The sequence below is a fragment of the Meleagris gallopavo genome, chromosome 16 (genome assembly GCF_905368555.1).
Source record: "Meleagris gallopavo chromosome 16, MGAL_WU_HG_1.1, whole genome shotgun sequence".
Classification (NCBI taxonomy): domain Eukaryota; kingdom Metazoa; phylum Chordata; class Aves; order Galliformes; family Phasianidae; genus Meleagris; species Meleagris gallopavo.
Window position 1 is genome coordinate 2,123,499 of NC_139419.1, and position 25,933 is coordinate 2,149,431.

The following is a 25,933-nucleotide window of genomic DNA, read 5'->3' on the forward strand; positions in this document are numbered from 1 at the left end:
TGAAATCTGATTGTGGCTGCCCAGTTACATCAGTGTTGATGTCTTTTTATTAAATTCTTTCCTAAGTGAAAAACAGGAACTTCTATCTGTTAGTGCTCTATCTTTTTTTCTCATTGCTTTGTTTTCTAGTATGGTGAAGCAGCGCAAAAGCATAAATAAACAGTCTGGCAGTGTGAGAGCCATGCCAAGGAAAAATCTGTCCAGCTCTCCCATTTTTAACCAAAGCAGCTTCCTCAGCCGTGCCAGCGATACGTCGATGGTGTCCACTGTGCTGGATGAATCCTCGATTCGAGAGCAGACAGAAGTTGATCATTTCTGGGGTAGGTCATGAATGCTACTGGTTGTATCAGACTGTCAAAGCTGCTTACAGTTCGTGTGTGAACGTTTTCACATCTTCCCTCTCTTGCTCACCCATTTTCCCATCGTGCCCCCTGCATGTACTTCTACTTTTACTGTAGATATCTGCTTTGCTAAGATGCCTGCTGGAAATTCACACTCCACTGTGTGAACTTGGTTGTGCTAGCATAGTCGACATAGTTCATGTTGTAAAGCGAAGCTGTTTTTCTGTCTTTATTGTTTCAAAGTGTTGGTAGAATAAACAAGTAATGTAAAGTACCTTCACCTGAAAGTTTGAAGTTGGTGATGCCTCAAGATTTCCTGGGGGTTTTTGTATATGATTAATTTGTAGTTTTTCCTAAGTATGAACAAGCATCCTTTTCTGGAGTCAACCTCTTAATCTGAAGAGAAAGTGTGAGAGTCACCTTCATAAGCTGTTGTGAAGGAGATCAGCAACTTACTCTAGCACCCAGTTCAGACTGCTTGTTTCCAGTCAGTACATTTGTGACTGTCCCACAGTGAGAACGCGAAGAATTGTTTCAATTTTAGTAGAAAGCATGGTAAGATTTGGATTACTTGTCTGTGGTAACACTGTATTTCATAGATCCAGATTGAAAAGTAGTTACTAAGCAAGAAAAACAGTGTAAGTTTGTAATTAGCTGCTTTGAAGTGAAAAGGGAGCTAAAAGAAAGTGTAATTGTCATCCATACTTGGCTGCTTCTGTGTCAGAACACTTTTCATAAGCTGTTAAGATATGGATATATGAATCTTGTCATGTAATGCACTGAAAAATGTTAGATCTTCAAGTGACCTTTCTTTGCAGTCTTAAAGTTAGCAGGACCCCAGCTCTGAGTTCACGTCACACATCATAGTTGCTCGTGGGGCTTTTCCTTATCTTTGTGAACAAATTTTTTTTCTTTCTTCTTTGAAGGTCTTGATGATGATGGTGACACTAAAGGTAACTACGCCTTTCTTTTGCTTCTCTATGAGTTCTGTTTAATGGTAACTAATGTTAATAATTCTTGCACTGAATGTCCTGCTCCTGGTTTCCTAGGTAGTGATGCCACGCTCCTGCAGAGAAATGGTGATATAGCAACAGCAGAAACGCAGACTACAATGATAAATGGGTACACGTGCAGTGACTGCAGCATGCTTTCTGAACGAAAGGAGGTTCTTACAGCATACTCTGCTTCTTCTGGGCCATCGTCCAGGATTTATTCTAGGGACAGGAGCCAGAGACATGCATCTAGTAAGTAACTTTCTCTTGTGCTTTCCCTGAGTAGCAGAACAGTATGTGGCTTAGTTGATACATTTTTGCATAGTACTAATTCAGTACTTTTCCTACCCTGTTATATCTATTAATAATGAAATTCTTGTGGTTCTTCTTATGAAATACCTTTTCCATGTCAGATGAACCTCCTAGCATCCTAATAGATTGCATGTTTAAACTGATACAGAACACAATGGGCTGTTCATCCAGCACAGGTGTTTAGGCGCCTCTTGATCTGTCACTGGACCTACATTTGTCTGTCCATGGATTTTCGTTTGGAACTCTTTCAATGTGGTCCCAATTTCTTACGTGATTTGAATTTTCAAGATGGAGCAGAACCATTATTTCAGCAGTGCTTCTGTTGCCCAGGAAATTTCTGAGAAAGAACTCTTTCTTCTCGCATAACCTTCCAGTGTTTATTTAGGAGCTGAATCTCAACCACTACAAAAATTGAACTCCAAAGGGTAAAACTGTTTTCAAGTTGACTTGTAGTGCCCACGTTCCTGAAACATGGAACTGAATCTTCAGTAAATGTTCTGCTTTTCCAAGGCAATCTCCGTTCTCTGCAGAGTTGGCCTCACGTCTTGGTGGTGTCTGCCTGCCTCTTGCATAGCACCCTGAGCTTCTTGATGCTTGGTAGTCCTCAGTAATCACTACTCAGGTGTTTCTTTAGTGGCCTGAAATTGGGGGGGAAAAAAAGCCACTTTTAGGACTCTGTAGATGTGTTATTCTTGAATGATGTATATTTCCAGTTAGCTATACATCTTCGGATTTTGAACTGCGTGGTGCAACTTTAAATACTTCAGGCAAGTTTTCCTTTTTGGAGAGGTAGGAATTCTGTTGTCTTGACATAATGAGCTGCTTAGCAACACCATATAAAAAGCTGTTCTGAGTTCCAGAGTTTGTATTCACCAAGGAGAATCTTAAAAATGAACTCATCTTCATATGTTCTCCTGAACTTGAATCTGATATTTGGGTTAAATGAGCGCTGGGATCAAGGAGCCCAAAATTGTGGCAGGCTTCTGAAGTGTGGTTGTTTCTAAGAAAGCAGCAGCATGGAGAGCTTCATCCCTGCTGTTCTAAAGGAGAAGCATCTCTAAAGCACTTGAGACAGACCACAGCAGTAACTTTCTTCCTCCACTGTAAAGGAGAGGAGAAGATGAAAAGTTATCTCCCTTTCAAACCAGAATTATTTGGAGTTTTGACCTCACAAAATCAGTATCAGTAAACTTCAGTTATGTAAACAAGCATTTTGTTGCTATTCATTGGAGTTTTTTAATTCTCACTAATAAAAGGTACTCCTGCCTTCAAGACAGATACCTTGGCATTTCCTACAGGTTGCATAGTTGATGCAGAAACACTGGCCTGTAATACCTAAAGCATCTAGACTTCTCGATTCATGCTTGCTGAACTTTCATACTCCTGGCTAAACTAAAGCTTTTGATGCTTAGTTCTCACTTTTCTGCAAGCTAATGCTCACTGGCGAGTAGAGGTGCACCTTTCAGCAGGTAAATAATTTGTGTTCACACTTCTTTTTCACTAGGAGGCACCTATTTCTACATGAGTAAGATTCTGCGATTGGTCAAACACACTGCAGCATCTCTTGCATCACTGTTAGTGCAACTATTTCAAATGGTTTTGCTGAAGCAGAGTTATGAATCTAAAGGTACCTTTTCAGTTGTCTTTCTTGGTTTCCACACAAAACCAGTGTGTATTTTTTTTGTTCTTTTTCTTCTGGACTTCTTCTATGGCACTATGGTGTTTATCTGTAGTCCTGGCTGGCTCCTGTTTTTCTATCTTCTATTATTTTTCAATTCTCTCACTTGTGCTACACTTTGCATATTTTTCTTCTGTTTTCAAAATATCAAAATCCAGTATGTGAGAAACATCTCTATTACAGTTAAGATCCATGTGTTGATTTCCTTTTTTTTTTTTTTTTTTTTAACTAAGAAAAGGCAGAAGTTGCTTTTCAGAGCTGTTCTGTGTCACAGCGTGAAGTCTGAACTTTCTTCTTCTTGCCCTTCAGTCCACTGCATACTCAGAGCTTCGTTATATCTGTCTTGCAAAGCTGGAAGTGCAGCTGTTGCTCTGCACATCTTGTTTTCCTTGACAAACTTCAATTCCTCTTCATTTTTCTTCTGCATCGTATGCTTTCTGAGTGAAATTAAATGCTGTAAGCAGAAAGTTTTTGAGTTTTTGTGATTGTATGAAACTTTTTTTGACGTCCAGTCTGTTCCTTTCTACCTTAGTGCTTTATAACTTGTAAGTGCTCTCTTCTCAGTTACTTAACATTTCTGTTGGGAATGACACAAGGACAGGAATAGGAATTCAGGGTTACTTAGGATTTTTTTTTTAAAATTAACTTTACTATCTGAAAAGAGAACCTTTTTTTTTTTTTTTTTTTAAACAAAAATTCCCCTTTTTATTTAAAGAAGAAAAAAGCAGGATTACACAAGGTAGGCTTCTTTCAGGATCAGCTTTCAGGTTTCCTTCAGGTAACCTGGCTTCTAATAGCAAACCAAGTGAGTTTGTTTAAAATCCGGTGATAGGAAAGGCTTTGAGGTTGGGAATTATATTCTATTTATCCTTTCTGGATATATTGCAGCTCACTCAGATTACTGTGGAAGCATGAATATAAAGGAGTTTTACAGAGAGGATAGCCATCTTGGTGTAAATGAGGAATCAATATGTAAGTATAACCATTTATGTTGCCTTTAGCCTTGGGCTGTACGTTACGTTGTTGCTATGATAGCAGTTTGTGCTTCGTGCCTCTGTGGAAGCTTCAGAGTAAATGCTTATTTTCTAGCTTAAATGCAGAGGGCAGGAAAGTGATTCCCTGGGATTCTGTACCGTTGCCCCAGATAAGTTTTAGCCTGTTGGAATTTGCTTGATGTTTTTTGGCTTGGTAACTGTTAATATGAAGTAGACCTGTTCACATTGTCTTGTAACGTTCTTGATTTGATCCTGGCTTTGTCCCATTAATCATCTGTTACCACAATCAACAGGTGATGACTGTAAGGGGAAGAAACAACTTGAAATACACACCACAGAGCACATGCAATCCTCCAGGGCTAAAAGGGTAGCAAGGACCATTTCGCACATCTTTTCTTACGCAGGTTGACTCGGACCTTTTTTATTTTGCTTTTATTTTGCATCAATCTGTTAATCATTCATATTGTTTTGTTGTTTTGATCTTTATCCATTGAATAGACTAAAATGTACAGTGTTGAGAAAATTGATTTACTTAACATCTTTTTCATTTTGAACTATTGTGCTGATACTGGCTTTTGCACAGGCTTGGTAGGCTGCTTTTGTGGTTAAAACAAAGTGTGATGAAGGCATACAGCTTGTGTCTGAGAAAGAAAATTCAGATTGTTAGCTTACTGTGCTTACAGTCCATGCTCTCGATAGGGTGGAGAGCTGCCTTTAAATAAAAGCAAGATAGAAGGTATTGATATACAGATGATCTGAATAAAGGGTTTTAACATTTTATTTTTGTTCTAGTGATAGTCAATTTTTCAGGAATCTTATATAGTAATAGAATCTTCCCTGTGAGATGAGCGTTCCCTAGCTTGAATGGCAGAGGCATCAAGAATCTGTTTGAATGCTCTTTGTTCAGCAAAGGAAAATGATTTGAGACACTTCATTCACCTAAATGCTTTGCAAAATATTGGGTTGGTATATCTATAATCCCTCAGATTAACCCAGACGTAGCTGCTAATCTGAAAGTGTAGGATTATTTTCTAAGTTGATACTACGTAGTTCGTTCCGTAGAGCGAGCAGTCCTAGCTGTAGATACAGTAACTGTTGGCTTCTGGGGGGTTTCAGTTACTGCATTTTGTCTTAGCATGCTGCATTTCACTTTTGCTTTCAAAGACTCAAGATTGACATTGTATTGCTTGCGTCCTGCCTTCAGTAGTGAATGTCTGGTTGTCAATACAGATATCATTATCAATATTTTCTCTAGAATTTTAAACTTTAATTATTTCCTCTTTTTAAACATGACTCTGGATAGTAAACTTAGTGTAAAATCTAGAACAAGAAAGATGCATATAAAATAATGTGCTTAAAGCATATTTTTATGGGAATAATTTTTTTCCATTACCCGTTACACTTGGCTTGTTTATCTAAATGCCATGCTACAAAATGTGAACTTGGGCTGTTGTGAAGAAGGAAGTGGTTTTCTTACTGCCCAGAAGTTGTTGTCCATTACATCTACTGCTGTACAAGAGAATTCTGTTTCTAAATTGTCTTGCTTTTACTTAGATTCATATTTATTGGTGGTTTAATTTGCTTTTAAATACTGAGAAAAACAAGTCTGTAGATTACTGAAAGGTATGGTTTAATACTGTGCAGAGCACATAATGGTCAGGGGATGGAGGCTTTTCTACTGCATGTATCGCAAAGAACCTTATTTGTATGTTGCCACATAGTTATTTGTTATAATCTAGGTTACTTTGTGCTGCACGTGTTGCGAACAGTGGGAGCAGCTGGATGGTTTGTGTCCCAGAAGGTGTTGTCTCTACTTTGGCTGGCCCTTCTTTCCCCAGGTTACTATCCTGACTTGTGTCTGTGTGTGCTGCCTGTTCCTTCTTGACAGATAGGAAGTTTGCAGTCAGTGGCTTACACTAATTTTGCTGTGCTTACTCTGGAGCTTGCATAACTTAGTGCACAAGCTGCTGTGCTTTACTGACCAAAGCATGCTGAGTGAGAGAGTATCCTTCTGCTCACAGATGTAGTGGGACACGAATTTGTCTGCTTCTTGAGGGACTGAGTGTGTTAATAGCCCAGATAATGGGTGTCAAAAGGAATGGGGTGTGTTTGGTTTGGTATTTGCTTCCTGCCGTGGCATTCCTCTCAGTGAACTCATTCTGCTAATCTCTGCATTTCATGAAACATGCTGAGGTCTTTAGTGTGTGATAAGTTGAACTCTTGCTGAATTTTCAGGAAGATAGCATTGCTGTAACCACTGAGATTTCATCTCTTTGCATGGCTGTTATTTTTGTTGAGTCGCTGAGGTTGTAGTGCTGTCATACTGTGAGATACATCTAGATGTTAGTAATCTGTGTGTTGCCTGTGCATTTCTCTGCTCTGCAAAGAACTCTAGGCCACAGTTGCATGTCCCTCTGTTTGGTTTCCTTGAACGTGTGGTGCAGTAATGTCACCTCTTCTGTCTTCTAGGGAGAGCAGCTTCTGGCATCTTCAGGTTGCTTAGAGCTGGCTGGAGTCAACTTCTTACTCTGATGTCTTTGCTGAAGGTGTTTATTCTTAGAAAGTATGTATCAATTATAAATACTCTTGTGAGCAAGTTCTGTTCCCAGTTATCAGATGAAATATGATAATATTATTTCTTGCAAACCTTCTTCTCTTTGTCTAGATGCCTTCCAAAGGTTTCCAGGCTGTTGCTGTTTCTCATCCCACTGCTGTTTCTACTAGGTATGTGAATTGTACAGATTTCATACCAAATCAGTGTATGCTTACTACTGCTTTACCAAAGAAGTACTTCTAGTTGGACTGTGGGTTCATGGGGAAGATATAGAAGCTAAAAAGGCCAAGTTTTGGTTTGTGAACAGTTTGTGAATGCTTTCAAAAAGTACTGGTGAGTCAGCAGGCTCTTGTTTCATGGAACTTTAATCTCATAGAGCTTTTTAGACATAGCAAGTAATTGTAAAACACCGAAGTGTGTTTATTCCCTTTCATAGGAGCAGCCCTGAGCTCATAAAGAGTAGGCTTTTCATTGTTGTCAATCTGCTGATTGCTTTTGGTTGCTGTCAGTCCCCGTGAAAGTGTATTTATGGTTTTTTATTAATGCATCCCAGAGCATTCTTTTTCTCCATGCCTACATTGCTTGAAATACCACTACCTTAGCCAGATTAGCTGGCAATGTTCCAGGCCAGTTGTCTTTTTTGAAAGAAACTCCTGTTTAAAGTATTTATTGAAGATATTGGGCTATTCTTGAGAAGCATTTTCGTGTCTTTTTATATCCTCAAAAAACTTTTCAGAAACATGAGGAGCTGTATGGAGAATAAGAAAGCAAGCAGTTATGCTGAGTAGAAAATGCTGTTTCTTCTCACTAAAATATTGCAGAAATAAGTACAATCTTTGTCAAATTCTGTCTTTTCGTGGAAGCATAAGTTTTTTCAAACTTCTGTTAGACATTATGCAGTGTGGTATGTAGTAAATAGGGTATGAGGCAAGATATTTTCCAATAAGGTAAAAATTGTCAGTATGGCCTGTCATATTCAAGAGATGAGATCTGTGTCCCAGGGGAGCGGTAGTATAAAATTAAGAATGTATCATATTTAAGCAGAAGTCACCTGTAAGTGGCACTGATTAATGTTGCCTAATGCTTTTGGGTGCTTGACTTAACAGTTTTGAAATTGCCTCATGTAGGTAACTCTTATTCAGGCTGGAGTAGTGTTTACTCTGTGGCAAAACGTAAGATAATTTGTGTCCTTAAATAGAAACACAATTTGTAGATTGAACTCCCTTTTTTGCTTTTGTTTTTGCTCACTGAAGGTTTATGGTTCTGGGGGTTTGATGGCTTCATTGCACTGTTGCCTCTGTTGAACCGGACAAGAATTGATAAAGTCCAGAGCACAGATGATTCTATTTATGTTCCTCGTCCACAGCCTGATTCTCCTCGTTCTGTACAGCCTGCAAAGGTAAGGGAGAACAGTCTGAGCAAGAACTTTCTCTTAAGACCTCTTTACTCCCCTGTCTGTGGCATTTTGCAATAACCATTTGACACACAAGAGTAATAAAAATTATTTCTATATATTAAACAAATTTTTATGCCTTAGGATACCATAAATACATTTGATTCTGCTCGTATAAATGAGCTGGAAAAGCAGATGGCCTTCGTGTCTGACAGATGCCATCATCATGACGAAGAATACAGCAAAGTGCTGCTGCTTGTCCATAATCTTCAAGATCAGGTTGCCCAGATGGGTGACAGAAATGAGATCTTGAAGCTAATAAGAAATGTGATGGATCAACATCTTAAAGATAAGAGACTGGAGGAAAAGGTAACGATAAGTCAATTACTGACAATTTCTAAGACTGATCAAAGCACTGTTTTATTAATGCAGTTGATTACTGATGTGACTTCTTAGGATTCTCTTTCTGGTGTGGAATTGACTTATCCTGTCATTTACTGTGTAACAGTTATCTAAGCATTCTTGAAAGTTATGTCACAGAATGAAAGAACCACCATTTTAGCAAAGTACTTTGTACTCAAGTATGCTGCTTTTTTCTTTCCTGTTTTTAAGACTGACTTCCTGGCTTTACATCAAGAGCACAACTTGCGCATTGTAACATTGGAAGATCTTCTTAGAAAACTCTCTGCTGAATTTAAGGTATGAAAGTTAGCTTTTCTAGCTAGATATAATAGTAATGTTCTGATGAAATAGGCAACAAACTATTTATTTTCTTCTGTCCTCAAACCTAGTTTACTTCACGCTAGCTTCGAACATTTGTTTCAGTCTCACTGCTAGTGTTCGTTCTTTTCACCATTCTTGGCAGTGTTTTCAGTTCAAAGGTTAAAAATTGACCAGGAAGGTGGATGCTATTGGAATAAAATCTTACTATACAGAGGCGCAAATATAAGTAAAGTAGGAACATAGCCTCGTATAGGTGGTGCTAGAATGTCTTGCTTTTTCACTTGATGTCTTTTATGGTCTGTCACTTGCGTTGTTGTGCTAAACCAAACTTCTGTTTTGTTTTTAGGACATTCAGAAGGAACTTGAAGTAGCCAAAGCAAAAGCAATAAGGTATGAGCACTTAATTTTTTTGTCTTGCTTTGAAGCTAGCTAACGGTGATAGGCTTTTTTTTTTTAATACAGCTATCAGTTATTAGTTGTGACAGACTTCTTGTGCTTTTACAAACACGTAAGATCTCTTCCTCAAACTGCTTACTATACTGTGGTTGGTTTTGATGCATCTTATATTTTTAATTTTTTTAATCTTATCAACTCTAGCTTTCAGCTATGGTTTTGGTTTCACAGATAAACTGCTGTCTGCTAACATACAGTGTAGTATCAAGAAAAAAACCCACAGAATTTCACTAAGTAGTTCCCCGTTGGGAAGAGAAAACACATTGTGAATTCTTATTTTTACATTTAATTGAAATAGTTGAAATAGCTTTGGAATGTTGGCTAATACTTCTTTCCTCGCATACACTGAGTGCTGATGAGTAGTAGTTGTGTAAACTGTGCTTACAAGCTCAGCTGAAAACAGTAACTTCATAGGCAGGTGTTAAGGTAACTTGAAACTTGCTCCAATCGGTGGCCAACTCAAGCAAGTAAAGCTTGGCTGGTCTGTCAAACTAGAAATCTGTATTTGTCTGAGTTAATAAGTTGTCAGTGAGGTGATGTTCTGAAAGTCATTGCTTCTGGATTTGTTCAGAACTTTGAAATATTTTGCTTCTGTTATCTTCATCCTAAGGGTCTGAAAGCCTTCAAGGAACTGCAAGCTTATGATGTCTGTCTCAATGGATAACTGAACTAGGGAAGCACTTTGTATTTAGACAAATATATTCTCATGCCTTTAGAATTTGATGGAATGATTGAAACTAATTGTTTCTTAATTCTTGACTATTTGTTTTTGTCAGAGATGGTGATGAACAAAATCAACTCTTATCCAGAGTTAAAAAGCTGGAACTGGAGTTGTCTCAAATGAAATCAGAGCTGTTAACTGGAGGAAGTGTGAAGACGAGTTGTGAGAAAATAGATGTTATTCATGAAAAAGTAAGTTCTGGTAACCATCCTAGTAAAATTCAGACTAGATTTTGTTCAAAAACTTTTTTTGAAAGGCACTGCAAAAATGATATAGGAGTAATATTAATCTTAAAAAAACAGTAGTGCTTCATGGAGTGGTACTATGATCTTTTTTTCCTTTATTGGGTAGCACCTTACTAGATGAGCTTGTGGTTTGTTTTTCACAATGGCAGCTTCATTTGCATTTGAGATAATGCAGTATCAGTTGAATGTACTGTACTTTGCTGTTATAGCAGGCATATTGTGCCAACTCATGCAAATATGGAAAAGGAACTCGTGTATAAGCAATAGCTAGGTTTGTCATCTGGAACTTATGTTAAAAATAATGCTTTTTTTTTTTTTAAACTTATGTAAGGTTCAGTTTGAATGTTGTCAATTAAATGCAGCAGTCTTTAAGTTCTTATTTTAGTCCAAGTTGATATTCCAGTTTATCACAAGATATTTTATCTGTATGTATGAAATCAAAGTATGCCATAGGTGAATAGTCACTTAAGTGACTTGCTTAATTAGGCCTGGTAAGTGTACTGCTCCCTTTAGAGTTGCCACAGTCCCTTTGAACCGTTGCAGTCAACTTTTCTATTCTGAACCCTCAGACTTCCTAACATAAAGCCCTTCATTAGCAGGACTTTGTTAGCTGCTCACCAAACCAACAAAGCATCCTGTTCATCCATGTCTTCTGCATGATTACCTGTTCTGTTACTCTAGTGTAAGTCACTGTACTTAAACCACATGCAAAGGCTAGATTTCTCTGTAGTACTGGAAGGATGTATTGACTTTCACATGTGCCTATAGGTGGTCTTCATAAACCATTAAGTAATACTAATTATTTCTGTTCTAATTGTTGGTGAATAGGTAGATGCCCAGGTTAAAGAATCTGTCAAGATGATGGTTTTTGGTGATCAGCACAAGGACTTTCCTGAATCGCTTCTCCAGTGGCTTACATCCAATTTTGTGACCAGAAGTGATATGCAAACTTTGCTGCAGGATCTGGAGTTGCAAATTCTCAAGAATATTACTCTACAGATGGCTGTAACAGACCAAAGAATAACATCTGAAGTAGTAACAAATGCTGTGAATAACGCAGGGATTTCTGGAATCACAGAAGCAGTGAGTCAGCTAAAGTGCTAAGAAGTTCAATAAAATTGTCCTTCACGTGCATTTAGTGGAACACAACTGTCTGTGTAAATGTTAATGATTTTAAGAGGTGCCTGAAAGATTAATTGAAATGGGTGGAACTATGGAAAATTGACTGCACTCTTACAGCAGTTCTGTCTTCTCTGAATGTGCTTTTTTTTTTCCCCAAAAAGTCTGCTATCTTGAGTACAGAAGAATTCCCAAATGTGGGCAGATGGGGGGGAGGGTAGAGAATTCCAATTCTGAAGAAAACATCAGGCAGGATGTAGTATGAATTTGTTTTGAGCCATTCACTCAAGTGTTTAAAAACAAACTTTATGTTGACTGAGGCTTTCAAAGAGTACAGCATCTCAGAAGGATGTTTGCTACTCGTCATGTGAATATATCAGCTCTTGTCACTTCATATTGTCTTTCTGTTCTTCTGTGTCCACCTGTAGCAAGCACAGATCATTGTAAACAATGCGTTGAAGCTGTACTCTCAAGACAAGACTGGTATGGTGGATTTTGCCTTAGAATCTGGAGGTAAATAGAAGAAATACTATAATATTAGGGAATATAGTGTAGTTCTAATAAAAGTAGATCTTCTGAATGTATGTGTAACTGGGTAATTGAGAACCACAGATCTGTATGTGTGAAGTGACTGAACATCACTGAACTTACAATGGAAAGTGTACGGTCTTTCAGTCTTCTGAAGTGAAAAATCTATAATGATTACTTAAAATAAAACTGTATTTGTTAGAAACACAACATTGGAAAGTTAGAACATTATTAGAGATTAACAATACCTTTAATATTTGGTGGTGGTCTTGTTGTGTTTTTAAGGGGGTGGGGAAGTAAAATTCCTTTAGGAAGGAATGAAAAATTACTTCTGCTAACCTGATTTTTATCTTTTTTAAGGTGGCAGCATTTTAAGTACTCGCTGTTCTGAAACCTATGAGACAAAAACAGCGTTAATTAGCCTCTTTGGAATTCCTCTGTGGTACTTCTCTCAGTCTCCCAGAGTGGTTATTCAGGTAATTAAAAGTTAAGTAAACAAGTTCAGCGGTGTTATTTTGTGTTGAGTGTCCTGGGGTGGTTTTTGGGTGCTGAGTGTTTTTTCTGTGATCAGCACCTCTGGGCTGGGGAGGACGGGGTACTTTGAACTTTGTTCTGGGAGTGTGATTACTCTTGAAGGTCCTTGGCATTGCTTAAGGCCCTTCTTTAACAAAAACTAAGGCTCTCATAGCAGGCTTGGCTGCTGCACTGTGGATTTCTGCCAAACGTGAGCACTGGGAGGGCTCCTGTTAGGAAGCAGTCTTCAAGAGAGTGCTGATAGTTCAGGTGGATCTGCTGCCTTTGTGAAGCATGCAATTAAAACTGTGCAGCCCATGTCTGCTATTTTATAGTATAGTCCTAACACAAAGTATCGTTTCATGTTCGGTCTTTGGAGGCAGGATTGGACTTGTGATTAGGAGTAGAGTTATTGTGTATTTTACTGGTTACTGAATAACTTGTTCTGCCACTTACTATAATTTTAAGACTAGTAATTCAGTATTCATTGCAAAAACAGAATGCAAAAATGTTTATGTTCTTTTTTTTGTCCTGTTCTTTCCACTCCTTTCTGTCTACTTGCCCTGGAATCTGTTCAGCCGGACATGTATCCAGGAAACTGCTGGGCTTTCAAGGGATCAGAGGGATATCTTGTAGTTAGACTTTCCATGAAGATCTATCCTACTGCCTTCTCATTGGAACACATACCAAAAACTCTTTCACCATCAGGAAATATCACCAGTGCTCCTAGGAAGTTTTCAGTATATGTAAGTCTCTCGAGTTTTAAATTGTTGGTGTTTATAAAGATAAAGAATATTTGTTGTATGTCTTGAAAAATAATGAGGGAGAACCGGCTAAGAAGAGAAAGTGGTGTTTCAGTTTTTGCTGTTAGAATTGTTTATATTCTTGATGAGCCTCAGGATCTAGAAATAAGTGCTAAAAGTAGTTTGGAGGGATATTTGTTCTCCTCATGCTTGTTAGAATCGTGAACTTCTGTGAAGGGAGGTAGCAATTCTGTTTGTCTGAGTAGTTCATATTTTACAGTACAATAGTAGTAAATTAGCTCCTTAATTCCTGCTATGAAAATTAAGGAGTTTGTATGTTTTCACAGTCAAACATAGCAGAAACTAGAATGTACAGCTTGTCTGAGCAAGCACTGAGTTGCACGGGAAACATTCTAATCCTTGCATGGCAGACTTCTGGATGCTACTTGTTGATCCTCAGTTACGTAAACATGCCTCTACAGTTTCCATACGTAAAAGAAACAAATCTTTATCTCATTGTTACAGGGTTTAGATGATGAATATCAAGAGGAGGGCACGTTTCTGGGACAGTATGTCTATGACCAAGAAGGGGAGCCGCTGCAGATGTTTACAGTGGTAAGTCTGGATGATGAGATTTAAAGTGTCAGGAGAGATTCATTTTTTATGGCAGTACTCAATGACCTGTGAAGAGAAGGGCTGCATTCTCTGTTGGGCAATGTGAAAACAGATGTAGGAACTATTTCTCTATCTGCATCAAAACCCGTCATCTAAATAGATAAGAGGAGATGTTTTTGCCACCTGGACACAACTGGTGTGAAAATAATAAACTTAGGAAGAATCAGCTTCACACTTATTCTGCTCCCTTAACAAGTAAGGAGCAAACAAAGTAGGAAAGCTCTGTTCAAAGTGGTAAAAAGTTCCCAAGCCATAACTTAATTACTAATAAGAGCTAGTTGCAGAAAGCAAGTTTGGTTGAGAATGCAGCTTTGGATGTGTTGATTTATGCTAGAGAGCTAACTCTAGTTTGTGTGTTTGCTCTTTCTTTCTCCAGGAGAAAAGTGAAAACGTATTCCAGATAGTGGAACTGAGAATTCTTTCTAACTGGGGACATGCAGAGTATACTTGTCTCTATCGGTTCAGAGTGCATGGGAAACCTGCTGAATAATCCCCTACACTACAGCTTGGGTTGCTTTGTTGTACATTTTGTTTCCAATCTGTATATACTGGACAGCCTACAACACTGGAATCTTTAAAGGACGAGGATGCAAGATATATTCTACAGAGTTACCAATCCTCTGATAAAGGCAGAAGACTGTCAGCAGAACTGTATAAAATAAAGCTCATTTGCTCTAATGCTCGGCTTGTAATTGCCAGTTAGCTTTATATTTTTGTGTCCATGCTGAGAGAAGTAATGCATGCAAACGACTCTGGTTCATAAAGCCCAGTTAGCAATCAGGTGATACCTATTTTATTACAAATGAATGTATGTGTTTTTTTGCTTTTTTTTTTTTTTTTTTTAAGAATAAACCACACTTTCTGCAACTAGGATTTTTTTCTTTTAATTCAGGGCTCAACTGCATATTTGTTAGCTTAGCACTGCAAGCCAAATAATGTCATGGAGTTTAAACAGCCTGTGGCTACAGGTGTCCTTCAGTTGACTTTGTTTTGACCTGCTGGGGGATCCTAAAGGGCTTCTTCAATAAATGTTGACTATAATAAATATCGCTGTCAGGGAAAGTTAACACAACCAAAATTAATTTAAACACCAGCGCCTGAGAATGCTTTACTGTAACTTGTGGCCATGGGTTGCTTTAAAATTCAGGGATAACTTCAAGTTATTTTAAGGATTTTTACCATGGCAACTTGATGAGCTTGTTTAATTGCTGTATGTGAATGTTTACTACGCAGTTTAACAGTTTTCTCAGCTCTTCTCACTTAGTACAGGCTGATTTGGAACTTAACCCTAGGGAAGAGCTATCTTAACACTTCAGAAATTCTCTCCTTGGGACAATAATTCCTTACATTTCGTGGTCGGTAAACGTTGTACTGCAATAACGCAGCACAGGGAAAATGGGGCTGTGAAGTTTCATCAGTACAAAGTAATGGTGTCCAGGATGTGGGCACGCATCAACCCCAAAGCTTTGTGCACAGCACGAGCTGAGGCTGCTCTGGGGACCCCCTTCAGCATCACTACTTCTAAAGATCCTTTTCAGAAAAAACTCCTACATGCACTCGGTGTGCAGAACTTGTATCTTGTTGTTCCCATGCATTTTATGACCTGTGAACTGTTAACACATGGAGCTGCTGACTGGTTTTCTGAATAGAGTTCTGTATGTTGCACAACAGTCCTCTGATGTTTCAACACAGTCTCTGCATGGAGAACTCTTCCCTTGTGCCGGAGCCCACGGCCCATGCAGAGGAGCTGCATTGTATGTACAGGTGTTTTAATATGTTACATATTTAAACTAGAATTATCCTGTGTAAATTGGAATTGGGTAGTGGGAGTATTTTGAATAACACTAACTTATTTTTTAAAGAAGCGAGATAGGACTTTGTGCAATGTATTTTTGTAAATGCTTTTCAAATCGTCTGTTCTTCGCTGCCTCCAAACTGACGCGATGCTATCGAAATGTTTAAATAAAGAGTTTTAATTTTTTCAAAGTGCATGTAATATTTGAAACAAAATAAAGCTTTGGTTTTGGTTTTTTTTCTGTATCTTCGATGATCTCTTTAAATAATTAACGCCCCCCTCCTCTTCACGTCGAAGCCCGGCTCTGAAGCAGCGGCGCTGCACCACCGAGGCTCCGGCCGCAGCTCTGCGGGCTGGGGCGGAGCGCCGCCGGCTGCCATTGCTCCGCACGGCCCCGCCCCGGGCTCCGCCCCCACGTGACTGCGCGCCCCACGTGACTCCGCGCAGCCGCTCTCCTGAGCCTCGCGGGCCGCCGTCGCGCCGGGCGGAAGCCGGGCGGTGAGGCGCGACGTCGCTCCGGGGCTGCGCGCGTCTGCGCCCGCCTCCCGCCCGTCCTCCTTCCTTCCCTCCCCCCCCCCCTCCGCGCTCCTCCGCGTCGATGGCGGCGGCGATTATGGCGGCGGAGCAGGAAGCGGCCAAGGGCGGAGGCAGGAACCGCGGCGGCGTGCAGCGCGTGGAGGGCAAGCTGCGCGCCAGCGTCGAGAAGGGCGACTACTACGAGGCGCACCAGATGTACCGGACGCTCTTCTTCAGGTACGGCCCGGCCCGCCGCCCGCCCGCCCCTCCCCCGCGCGGCCTTCCAGAGCCTTCCCACGCACCGCTCCCCGCTGCCGCCCGTCGCGCCCACGCCGCGTCCCTATTGGCCTCCGCTCCCGTCCGTCTCCGCCTCTCGCTCTCTCATTGGGCCGCGCGGGGGCGGGGCGGGGCGGGCGCGCGCATGGCAGGCTGCGGGAGGCAGGGATCCTGGGCCCGGCCTGCGCGCCGCGGGGTTCCGCCGCGGTTCCTCCGAGCCCCGCCGCCGCCCGTGGTGACTCCGCGGCGTTCCGGCGTCCCGTCGCATGCGGGGCTGAGGAGGCGGGCCGTGCCCGTGTCGCTGGTCCGGCGGCGGGACCCCCGGCGGCGCTGTGAGGGCCGCGGGACGCAGCGCTGCTGACGCGTCTCCCGTGCCGGCCTCTCCCGGCTCTCGCTCGGAGGTTCCCGACCCTTTTTTTCGCCGTTGCCCGGCTCCGTGCGGGCCAGGCCTTCCGTAATACAGAGGCCCTCCCACCTCCCTCTTGCAGAGCCTGCGTGGCTCCCGAGACGACGCTGCAGTCCGGGATATCCCGGCCCCGAGGTTGGGCTAAAAGTTGTGCTTCCCTGTGCCCGTTTCCCATGCCCCGTGCATTACTGTGGAGGCGCTGAGGCTGTGCCCCTGTGGAAGCTGGCTCGCTGCCTGCACCCCTTTTTCCCGCTCCTCAGGTGCCGTCCTGCTGAGCCCTGTGCCTGTTGCTGTCTGGGCAGCCTCTGCTGGCTCTGCCTTCACCGTTCCCCTTCCCTGGCAGCTTTAGGCTGGCCAAATTTATACGCAAAAATGTTCTTCCTTGTGTATGTGGCAGTGATTAAGTAGAGGAGACCTGGATGCTCAGTCAGACATATTACTATGGCCTCTTGCAATATTTCTTTTCATTGCTCACATCCATGGCAATCCATCCATCTTGGCACTTCTTTCCTCATTCAATTTAAAATTGTTCTGTGTTCCCTTCAGGAGCGCTGAATCGGGTACCCCTTGTAGGGGCTTCACTGGTTGGCCCTGGCTTTGTTCACTCGTGGTAGTGCCAGAATTGGGATGCTGCTCTCAGCAGCCTCGTGGCTCCCTTGTGCCATATGTTCCCAGTGCTGAATGGGATCAGCATGTGGGTACCCTCAGCAGCCAGGAGTGTGGGGTGCTGCACCCTTACCACTGCAGGGCATAATGTCCTCAGTGCACTCTTCCCATTGCTGCCCTCCCTGCTATGTGCTGAGCACCATCACACAGCAGATCTGCTGGGATCAGTGAGGGCAACATCGAAGTTTTAAAACTTAAATTATTATTATTTGAGGATAAACGTAAATCTAAGACATAGTGTGGCCTATTTTATGGGAAGGATTACGTGAGGTGATGGCTGCAGTGGTGGAAAACGACTTTGTTCAGCAGTTGTTTCTCATCTTGTGTTTTATACGTGTTAGTTCACATGCTTTGCTTAAGCCTCACTGTATTAATTTGGAGTGAGAGTTCCTGCCTTTTCCCTTTCAAACGCAGGAGAGGGAAGGTGCTCAATTAAAAGGAAAGGTGATATTTGCGTAGCCACAAAGGAAGGGGATTTCCTTCCAGGCAAAAAGATAGAATGAGGCAGAGAAGATTTGTTTGGAAAGTCGCTGAGAGTGGGAAGGAGTCCCAGACAGTCTTGTCTGTCCTCTGTAAAATGTTTGTTGAATGTAAACAGTCTTCCAGAGAGACATCAGCACAGAGTGAGGTGATCTCAGCTGCGGAATTGTAATTGGGATGCAGTGTTGGTTCACTTTGATCAAAGCAAGCCTGTAAATGCTAGTCCATTCCGTCATCCAGTGCGAGTCAAACCTGAAATCCTGACTCAGAGCTTCAGAAGTCAGAAGCCAAGGTATGCTTGAGGTTGGAGGAGGGTGGGGAGGAAGGATTATCACAAACCTGCATCCTGCAGTGCTTGTCCCTCGCTGTGCTCCACGTGGCAGGAGGAATGTGCTGCTGCTGTCCAAGCAGCATTATGTGGGCAGTGCAGGCTGGGTGGAGCCCGTCCCTGTGCGTGCTCTGGCAGTTGAATCAAAGGCTCAAGGTGACTGCCTCTGTAGTGACACTGACTTCTGTTATCCGTATGCTTATAGGTCTGTATGGTATGGATCATCTGTCACAGGATTTCAGTTCTGAAAATGTTACTCTTTGGTTCTGAGTGCCATTTAGATTCACAGAGTGAATATTTCTAATCTTTTTTTTTAATAAATATCTTTCAAAAAAAAGGCTCTTAAGATGTATTTTATGTTGTAAAGCAGTTTTCATTAGTATCACCTGTAGACTGTAGGAGTCTCTTGGAAACGGCTCAGTGGGAGGGGGATCCACGAGGAGCTTTGGAGCCAGAAGCCTTGAGGCACACCTGGGTATGAGGCCAGCTGCAAAATGCTGTAGGTGCCAAGCTGCTCAGCTGATGCATGAGGCATTTACTGTGGCTCTGAGCTGCTGAGGGCACTTGCTCAGAGAAAGTCCTGCTATCCTTAACTGCTCTTGGTGGAAGTGCTGCATTTCTAACCTGGAGATGTGATGGTCCAAGAGCTGTAGTTGCCCATTGCGGTGATGTGCAGGAGGCTGTGATCCCCGTGCCGTGGTAGGAGATAGTTCTTGTTGGGGTCACTGTTGGGAGACAATTCTGTCCTTCATTTTTTGGTTTACTCCTAAGTGAGGAAGGGAGGAGCTGCAGCAGGTGAGAGAACGCTGTGACGTGGGCTGTGGCAGAGCCTGCGGGATGCCTGCCATCAGGGAGGCAGGCTGCTTGGCTTCAGTGCAGGTGGCTGATGGCCCTCACTGGTGGCAGAATCAAATAGTTTAACCCTTTCTATTAATTGATGCATATGCAACTTGCTTTCTAGTAACTTTTATCAAGGCTTTGCTGTTGTTTCCAGGTATATGTCACAAGGAAAATATGTGGAAGCGAGAGAGTTAATGTACTCAGGGGCTCTGCTGTTCTTCAGTCATAACCAGGTATGTTCGTGTTTTTGGGTGGTGTTGGGGGGTTGTTATGGGGCCAATAGTGAATTCCCAATGGCAAATGTTGGGGTGGTTGCTTCGTAATCTTTTGCTTTATCTCTTCGTTGGGTTTCTCTCCACAAGGAAAGATGATTCCAAACTGGAACTGTGAACTACATTTGTTTTGCTTTCCTGGAGACTTCTCGCTGTTGCCATCGAATTAATGTAAATTTTTGTAAGAGGGAATTGAAACTTCCTGTTGTTCTTTACCTGTAACTGCTGATAAAAGTATTAATGTGCTCCTGACAAAATTCTGCATGAGAAATGAACTCTTTGATGATGATTCCTTTGATTCACTGCTACGTTCATCACTACCAGTATGTGTTTGTCTTTTAGCAAAACAGTGCTGCTGATCTGTCCATGTTGGTTTTGGAGTCTTTGGAGAAGTCAGATGCAAAAGTAACAGATGACCTTTTAGGTATGGTGACCTTTGCACTCAGTTTGTTTAGGTGTTCTCACTTCTCAGTGAGCATTAAGTCTTGGAACCTGAAATCATTGTCATCCCATGTGGCCGGGGAGTGGAAATGGGTGGGAGGAAAACTTTGTTAGAGAAGAATGGGTTCCTGATAACTGACAGTGCTGTGAGCAAAGGGACGTGCTTTGAATTAACGTGCCATCTTGTGGCATCCTCCTTTCCTCACTGCAGGAGGAATATGTTGTCTACACAGTGACTTGCAGCTCCGAGGCTTTGCTGGATGGCCGTGTCTGCCGTAGCAGCGTGGTGGTGCACACAGTACTTGTCAGTCAGCCTCTCACCTTCTTCTCCAGTTGAGATTTAGTGAGCAGACAATTCGGGAAGACCTTAAAAGTCTGCCTTGTGCTCATTTCAGGGAGTCTGCCACTGCCTCGGCAGGCTGCAGTGTGGGTGGGGGCAGAAGGTGCAGAGGGCTGGGACAGACCCTTCCTTATTGCCTTAGGTCAGCTCTGACTTTCTGTAGCCCACCGATGACTTCTGGTGGTCCTTTTTGGAACTGCAGGCTTCTGTCTGCTGCCCTGTTGATGGCAAGCACTCCTGAGGCCAACAGCCTTCCCTCCTCTGTGGGGCTGTTTGAGGCTCTGCGATTCCCTGTCCCAAACCACGGCAGGGTTGATGTGATGTTTGTGGTGTGTTTCTGCAATTCAAAGTCACTGTTTTTAAGATCTCTTATAAAGACTGAGAACAGAGCTTGTCTTATTAGGAGTTATATCTTGAGAAGCAGCGAGTCTTCCTATTTCTGTTAACATTATGTATTTGTGAATGTTATTCCTTGTAGAAAACTTGGCAAAATTGTTTAGTTTAATGGATCCAAATTCCCCTGAAAGAGTGGCTTTTGTATCCAGAGCACTGAAGTGGTCTAGCGGGGGATCAGGAAAACTTGGCCATCCAAAATTACACCAGTTACTAGCCATTACCCTGTGGAAAGGTAAGAAAAATCAACTGGCTTTCCTGTGTTTGATTTTGAAAGTGTTGGAAATATGTAAAGGATGTATTTTGTAAATAACCTAGAGAAGCTGAGATGGAAATGATGTCTGGTGTTGCCTGCTGTTTGTCACTAACAGAAAAAAAAATAGGCTCATAAACGTATTTGTGCAAACCCCAAAACACAGCTGCTGTAAAGCTCTTTGGTGAAAGGAGGGATGATCCTTTAGGCACTGAGGTAGTGTGGCTAAGAGTGATTAGGAGGAAGCTTGTTAGGGAGCAGGGCTGTTCTGTTGGCTTGTTATTACATGCTGGTTAAACCTAAGAAAGATTGATACACATCACAGCATCCGACCACTGGGTACCCATGGGATGTTGAAGAGCAGGCTTGTTCCAGGCGTTTCCCATGCATAATGGGATTTCAGATAGACCAAAATGCTCAAAATAATTGTGTTTCATACTCAGTTTTTAAAGTCTTTTGTTCAAAACAGAGAGGTGGGTGAGAACAGCCAAATAATTAATGCTCTCCTCTGGTTTCTCATCGGTTAAAAGCTGTGCAAGGTGATTGCTCGTTTGCTTAACGTCTTTCAGGAGCTGTGATTGATGGCAGGGCTTTGTGTGACACTGGTCAGCATGGCTGTGTGCCACACTCAGACCCGGGGCTGTTCTCAGGGATTGGTGGTGGTTTTTTGATGGCTGCTGCCACCTCCAAGGGAAGATTTTCCTCAGTGTTAAAGTGAGGAGCTGTGGTGTGATTAGCACAGAAAGCATTGCATTCTGAGAGTAAGAATCCCCATCCTGTAGCCTTCTGCCTGCCCTTTTGCAGATCAGAACGTGTGTGTTTTCTTAGCTGTTGGGAGTCATCAGAAATGGCTGTGATTTTTCTAACAAACCTTTTAAATTCCAAAAAAGAGCAGGTTTCCAGTTATGATTTGTCACTACCATGCTTTTGCATGATACTTGGCTTCAAGCTCTAACAAAACATTTTCATTTCTTGCACCTTTTTTTCCTGCATAATTGCTGTTCTGTTCAGAACATGAAGGCAATTTTAATTTTGATAGCAGGAGTAGGCTATGCTAAAAATAGGGAATGCCTTCTTTCTGTGCACGTAGAAGGAAGGATGCTGAAGGTACTGTTGGGCTTCATCAGTTGTCTCTAAAAAGTGCCCCTCCTTTTTGCTACTTGTTCCATTTATTACTGTGTGCAGCTCTTTCTGCCTGTAGAGTACCAGCCTAGCAAATGTGTTTTTATGCTCAGCTATGATGAACTGATTTCTTAAAGGCCATTTTCTTTTTCCTTTTATAGAGCAAAACTATAGTGAATCTCGGTATCACTTCTTGCACTCCACAGATGGTGAAGGCTGTGCAAACATGCTCGTGGAATACTCCTCATCCAGAGGCTATCGCAGTGAGGTGGACATGTTTGTAGCACAGGCAGTCCTACAGTAGGTGTTGCACTGTTTTTTGAACTGTTGTGCTGAGGTGATGCTGTGTGTGAGGCCAATCTAATTTGATGGAGATAACTATGGGTTAACTGAATGTCCTTTCAGAGAAGCTGTGAAAGTACCAGAGGTTCCAAGACTCACTGCGTGTGGTAGCAATAGAAACCCATCCCAAACTCGTGTGGAGTGAGGAAAAAATGTGTTAAGGTCAAAACCTAACGCTGTGTTAATTGCTTGAAGAGTTAAAATAACCTGTTTGACCCTCAGAGCACAACTCTTACTTTTCATTAATGCCACTTTGTGCCTGGTTGGTTAGGAATTAACTGGATGTGCTTACCAAGCCTGGGCCTAAGTGGGCACAAGAGTGCTCTCAGTCTCATTGTCCTAAGAGATTATTAACGTTGGGTCACCCTGGTGTATGAGCAGCACAGACCAGTGGTTTCTCAGAACTGCTGGTGGCTCTCGTTTTCTTTAAGCATTTATTTGGAAGGACGTGGGAGTGCAAGCTTGGGTGTGCGTTTGCAAAGCTCACCTACAATTGAGGCTGACAAAGCCAATTTTACTGAGTTTAATCAGCGGATGGCTTCCTGCAGGCAGGGAAAGCAGCTCAGGGGGAGGCTGAGCAGGAGGTGCAGCCAGGACTGCAGCACGGACAGGAGGTGCTGTGAGAGGGAGTGGGCGAGAGTGAGGCTGTCTCTTGGCAGCCTCCAGCTGTCGTGTTGGATGCGTCCTGTTTTCCTTAGTTGGTTGCTAGAGATTGTAGTGATGGTTAGTGGTAGAAAATCCCTTCTATCGGACTGCTGTATGTAGGACTCTTAAACAGTGCTGTGAGTATTTGTTTCTATGAGTATCAGTTACAAAGAAGGGGTTCTTTTTCTCAGCATTTAGACAGAGGCACTTCTTATGTCCTTTAATGGCCTCAGAATTTATCTCAGATACCGTGCCAGATTCTCTTACATAGCAATCCATACTCTTCTCTGTTTTTTAACTTCCCCTGCTCTGTTTCCTTTTGCAGATTTCTCTGCTTAAAAAATAAGACCAGCGCCTCAGTTGTTTTTACAACATATACACAGAAACATCCTTCAATAGAAAAGGGTCCGCCCTTTGTGCAACCACTGCTAAACTTCATCTGGTTTCTGTTATTGGCTGTTGATGGGTACGGTGCAATTTTTCTCACTCTGGTTCAGTTTCCTTTTCAATTGCTTTTGAGATTACATTTTTGGTTGTTTCCTTTCTAGGGGAAAACTAACAGTATTTACAGTATTGTGTGAACAGTATCAACCGTCCCTGAAAAGAGATCCCATGTATAATGAGGTGAGTTACTGGGAACTGCAAGCAGGATGTAACCCACAGAATTAGTTATGTAATGGCTGATCGCTCTGAGTGCAAACCACGGGGGTCACACTGTATGTAATGTGGCTGAAACAGCCGCTGGGTGCTGGCTGTAAGTGTTTCCTCCAGGCAGTGAGATGCTGATAGATGCTTTAGACAGCGGGTGGCTTTTATTTGGAAGAGTGTGTTTTATCCGTGGGAATGGAAATTGGTAAATCTATCAGGTGTGGCATTTCAGTTGTTCTTGATGGCATGCTGAAGAAGCAGGATGTTTGAATACAGTTTGGAGACAGGAGTCAGTGATCTCGCTTGTGGTATTTCCACCTGTAAACGAAGCAGCTGATGTTGTTCTCCACCTTGTGTCATTCCAGTACCTAGATAGAATAGGACAGCTTTTCTTTGGTGTTCCGCCCAAGCAGACATCGTCCTATGGAGGATTACTAGGTAAGGTTTATGCCAGCAGTTCTGGTTATTGCAATCAACCCTACCAGCATGCTGAGAGAGCAGATAAAGAATTTTAATGCAAATATGGGACTAGTAAGCTAAGTTTGACTGTCATGTACTTGGTTCTAGGAAATCTTTTAAACAGTCTGATGGGAACTGGAGAAGATGATGACACAGAAGATGGTCAGGAAGACAGCAGTCCTATTGAACTGGACTGAGTATTTTTGCCATAGGGTGCCCTGTACACTGATGGTTCCATGACTCCAAAGACAGTTTTGGAATTTGAATCCTGCAGTTGTTTCTTGGCGCCTAAAAGGGCTCCTCCAGTCTTTTAGAAATGGTTGCTGAAATGTTTATAATGTTCGGTCTATATTATTTATGTAAACAAAAGAAAGAAAGCAACAAAAAGTAGCCAAAAGAACCAATGGGAGCGATTGTTAGCAGGTTTCCGATGCAGCGCCTGGTGACTTTGATTAAAATATAGTCGTCTACGGTTTCTGATGCAGTATTCCTTTTGCACAATAACTCAGTAATATGGGTCTGCTCCACGACCTACCCATTACCGTGTTTGTTACAAGAAGGCCTCCCTGACCTCTGCCATCTGCAAGGAACATCCTGAAAGCAGGGTGAGTCCCTGCGTAACTGAGGGGTGAGGCTGGTGCCAAAAGCCCTGCGATGCGAGGAGCCCAGAGCACAGGGAGCTGCACAGCCAGGATGCACTGACACCAGGAGCTCCCTCTGCTGCAGTGAGAACAGCACTGCCTGCGTCTATGGTGAGCTGGCTCTGGCTGAGCCCATGTGTGTGTTTAGCTGATACTTCTGAAAAGCACAAGATTGAATTGCTCTCGAGTAAAAGCTGACCAGTGGAACGCAGGTAATTGGCTCCACGCGGATCTCTCTCGCCTAGGCTTAAAAATTTGGCATCTAAAATACCTCCTCTGGCTGGTGGCTCTGCTCCTTTGGAACACTCTTTCTGAGTTCACAACCGTATGTAACAGCGAACAGCCACGAGCAATGTCTGCATTTGAAATGCAGCTACACGTAAAGAAAAGGGATACTGCAGAACTTTTGGTTCTTTATGATATATTTATTTTTCTTGGGTGATTGATTCATTTAACACTTCGTGTAAAAAGGATAAATCAATAAATAATGGAGTAATTTCAACCCCAGTGGTAGGCATAGCAATTCTACATCTCCTCTTTACTGCAGACCACTGAGTGGCGGTGGTGCAGCAAACAAATGAAAGGGGGAAACGCTTTATTTTTTCACGGTGAAAATACAAAGGCTTAGATTAATAAACAGCAATCATGCATGGGGGAGGGAGGGGTTCATCAGACTTTACTGACTGTATGAAAAAGAAAAGAAGGCAATGAAAGGCAGATTTTGTGTTAATTGTGACGTCTCAAATAAACACTTTATACCAGGATCTATGATACAGCTGCTTTCTGAGAGTCTGTGATGGGTGCAAATCGCTTCAGTTTGCAGCCTCAGTTCCTGCTCAGTGTTGGCTGAATGCTGCACACATCATTGTATGGTGGTATGGAACAGCCTTGGCCATTATCACAGGTATAACGTGTACTCACAATATGGTCTTTTTCTTTTTAATACTTTGTAAGCTCTAATAGTTATTATACAGGTCCTAATTTTGCACACACACAGTCTGTCTCCCTCTGGCTGAAGCCACAGCCACTGTTTGTGACAGGGCTGACTTAAGTGATAGCAAAAAAAAAATACACTATTAAATTGT

The 25,933-nt window shown here is 42.2% G+C and overlaps 2 protein-coding genes across 13 annotated transcripts in view; both read left to right on the plus strand.

Annotated features, from left to right (window-relative positions):
* Nucleotides 1-16,025, plus strand: part of SUN1 (Sad1 and UNC84 domain containing 1) — a 28,775-nt gene extending 12,750 nt beyond the window's left edge. For 3 of the 10 annotated variants that reach the window (XM_085238033.1, XM_085238031.1, XM_085238032.1), the window contains exons 4-23: nucleotides 130-320; nucleotides 1,268-1,294; nucleotides 1,391-1,585; nucleotides 3,150-3,272; nucleotides 4,212-4,295; nucleotides 4,612-4,722; nucleotides 6,058-6,156; nucleotides 6,788-6,881; nucleotides 6,984-7,042; nucleotides 8,126-8,271; nucleotides 8,410-8,634; nucleotides 8,878-8,964; nucleotides 9,335-9,378; nucleotides 10,218-10,353; nucleotides 11,236-11,490; nucleotides 11,955-12,039; nucleotides 12,415-12,530; nucleotides 13,146-13,313; nucleotides 13,836-13,925; nucleotides 14,362-16,025. In XM_085238033.1, coding sequence (XP_085094159.1) covers nucleotides 130-320; nucleotides 1,268-1,294; nucleotides 1,391-1,585; nucleotides 3,150-3,272; nucleotides 4,212-4,295; nucleotides 4,612-4,722; nucleotides 6,058-6,156; nucleotides 6,788-6,881; nucleotides 6,984-7,042; nucleotides 8,126-8,271; nucleotides 8,410-8,634; nucleotides 8,878-8,964; nucleotides 9,335-9,378; nucleotides 10,218-10,353; nucleotides 11,236-11,490; nucleotides 11,955-12,039; nucleotides 12,415-12,530; nucleotides 13,146-13,313; nucleotides 13,836-13,925; nucleotides 14,362-14,475 — 2,449 coding nt within the window. In that variant the 3' untranslated portion in view covers nucleotides 14,476-16,025. The remainder of the gene's footprint in view (nucleotides 1-129; nucleotides 321-1,267; nucleotides 1,295-1,390; nucleotides 1,586-3,149; nucleotides 3,273-4,211; nucleotides 4,296-4,611; nucleotides 4,723-6,057; nucleotides 6,157-6,787; nucleotides 6,882-6,983; nucleotides 7,043-8,125; nucleotides 8,272-8,409; nucleotides 8,635-8,877; nucleotides 8,965-9,334; nucleotides 9,379-10,217; nucleotides 10,354-11,235; nucleotides 11,491-11,954; nucleotides 12,040-12,414; nucleotides 12,531-13,145; nucleotides 13,314-13,835; nucleotides 13,926-14,361) is intronic. The other 7 variants (XM_085238035.1, XM_085238036.1, XM_085238037.1 and 4 more) reach the window with 7 other exon arrangements.
* A 192-nt stretch (nucleotides 16,026-16,217) lies between these two features.
* GET4 (guided entry of tail-anchored proteins factor 4) lies at nucleotides 16,218-25,612 on the plus strand. 3 transcript variants are annotated; one of them, XM_085238055.1, is made up of 9 exons: nucleotides 16,218-16,533; nucleotides 19,447-19,525; nucleotides 19,907-19,988; nucleotides 20,824-20,973; nucleotides 22,320-22,413; nucleotides 23,426-23,566; nucleotides 23,649-23,724; nucleotides 24,114-24,186; nucleotides 24,316-25,612. In XM_085238055.1, the coding sequence occupies exons 1-9, from the start codon at nucleotides 16,379-16,381 to the stop codon at nucleotides 24,402-24,404; spliced, it is 939 nt and encodes a 312-aa protein (XP_085094181.1). In that variant the 5' UTR covers nucleotides 16,218-16,378; the 3' UTR covers nucleotides 24,405-25,612. The 3 variants fall into 3 exon arrangements, with proteins under 3 accessions (XP_085094181.1, XP_085094180.1, XP_019476401.1); XM_085238054.1 differs by having other exon boundaries at nucleotides 16,221-16,533; nucleotides 22,275-22,413; XM_019620856.3 differs by lacking the exon at nucleotides 16,218-16,533 and adding an exon at nucleotides 16,714-17,113 and having other exon boundaries at nucleotides 22,275-22,413.
* The last annotated feature ends 321 nt before the right edge of the window (nucleotides 25,613-25,933 follow it).

What these genes read in the sequence shown, in the direction of transcription:
- GET4 (XM_085238054.1), top strand. Translation starts at nt 16,379, where the DNA reads ATGGCGGCGGCGATTATGGCGGCGGAGCAGGAAGCGGCCAAGGGCGGA. An exon ending in AGTAACAGATGACCTTTTAG is followed by an intron (nt 19,989 to 20,823) that starts GTATGGTGACCT and finishes TATTCCTTGTAG; the next exon opens with AAAACTTGGCAAAATTGTTT. An exon ending in AGCCATTACCCTGTGGAAAG is followed by an intron (nt 20,974 to 22,274) that starts GTAAGAAAAATC and finishes TTCCTTTTATAG; the next exon opens with AGCAAAACTATAGTGAATCT.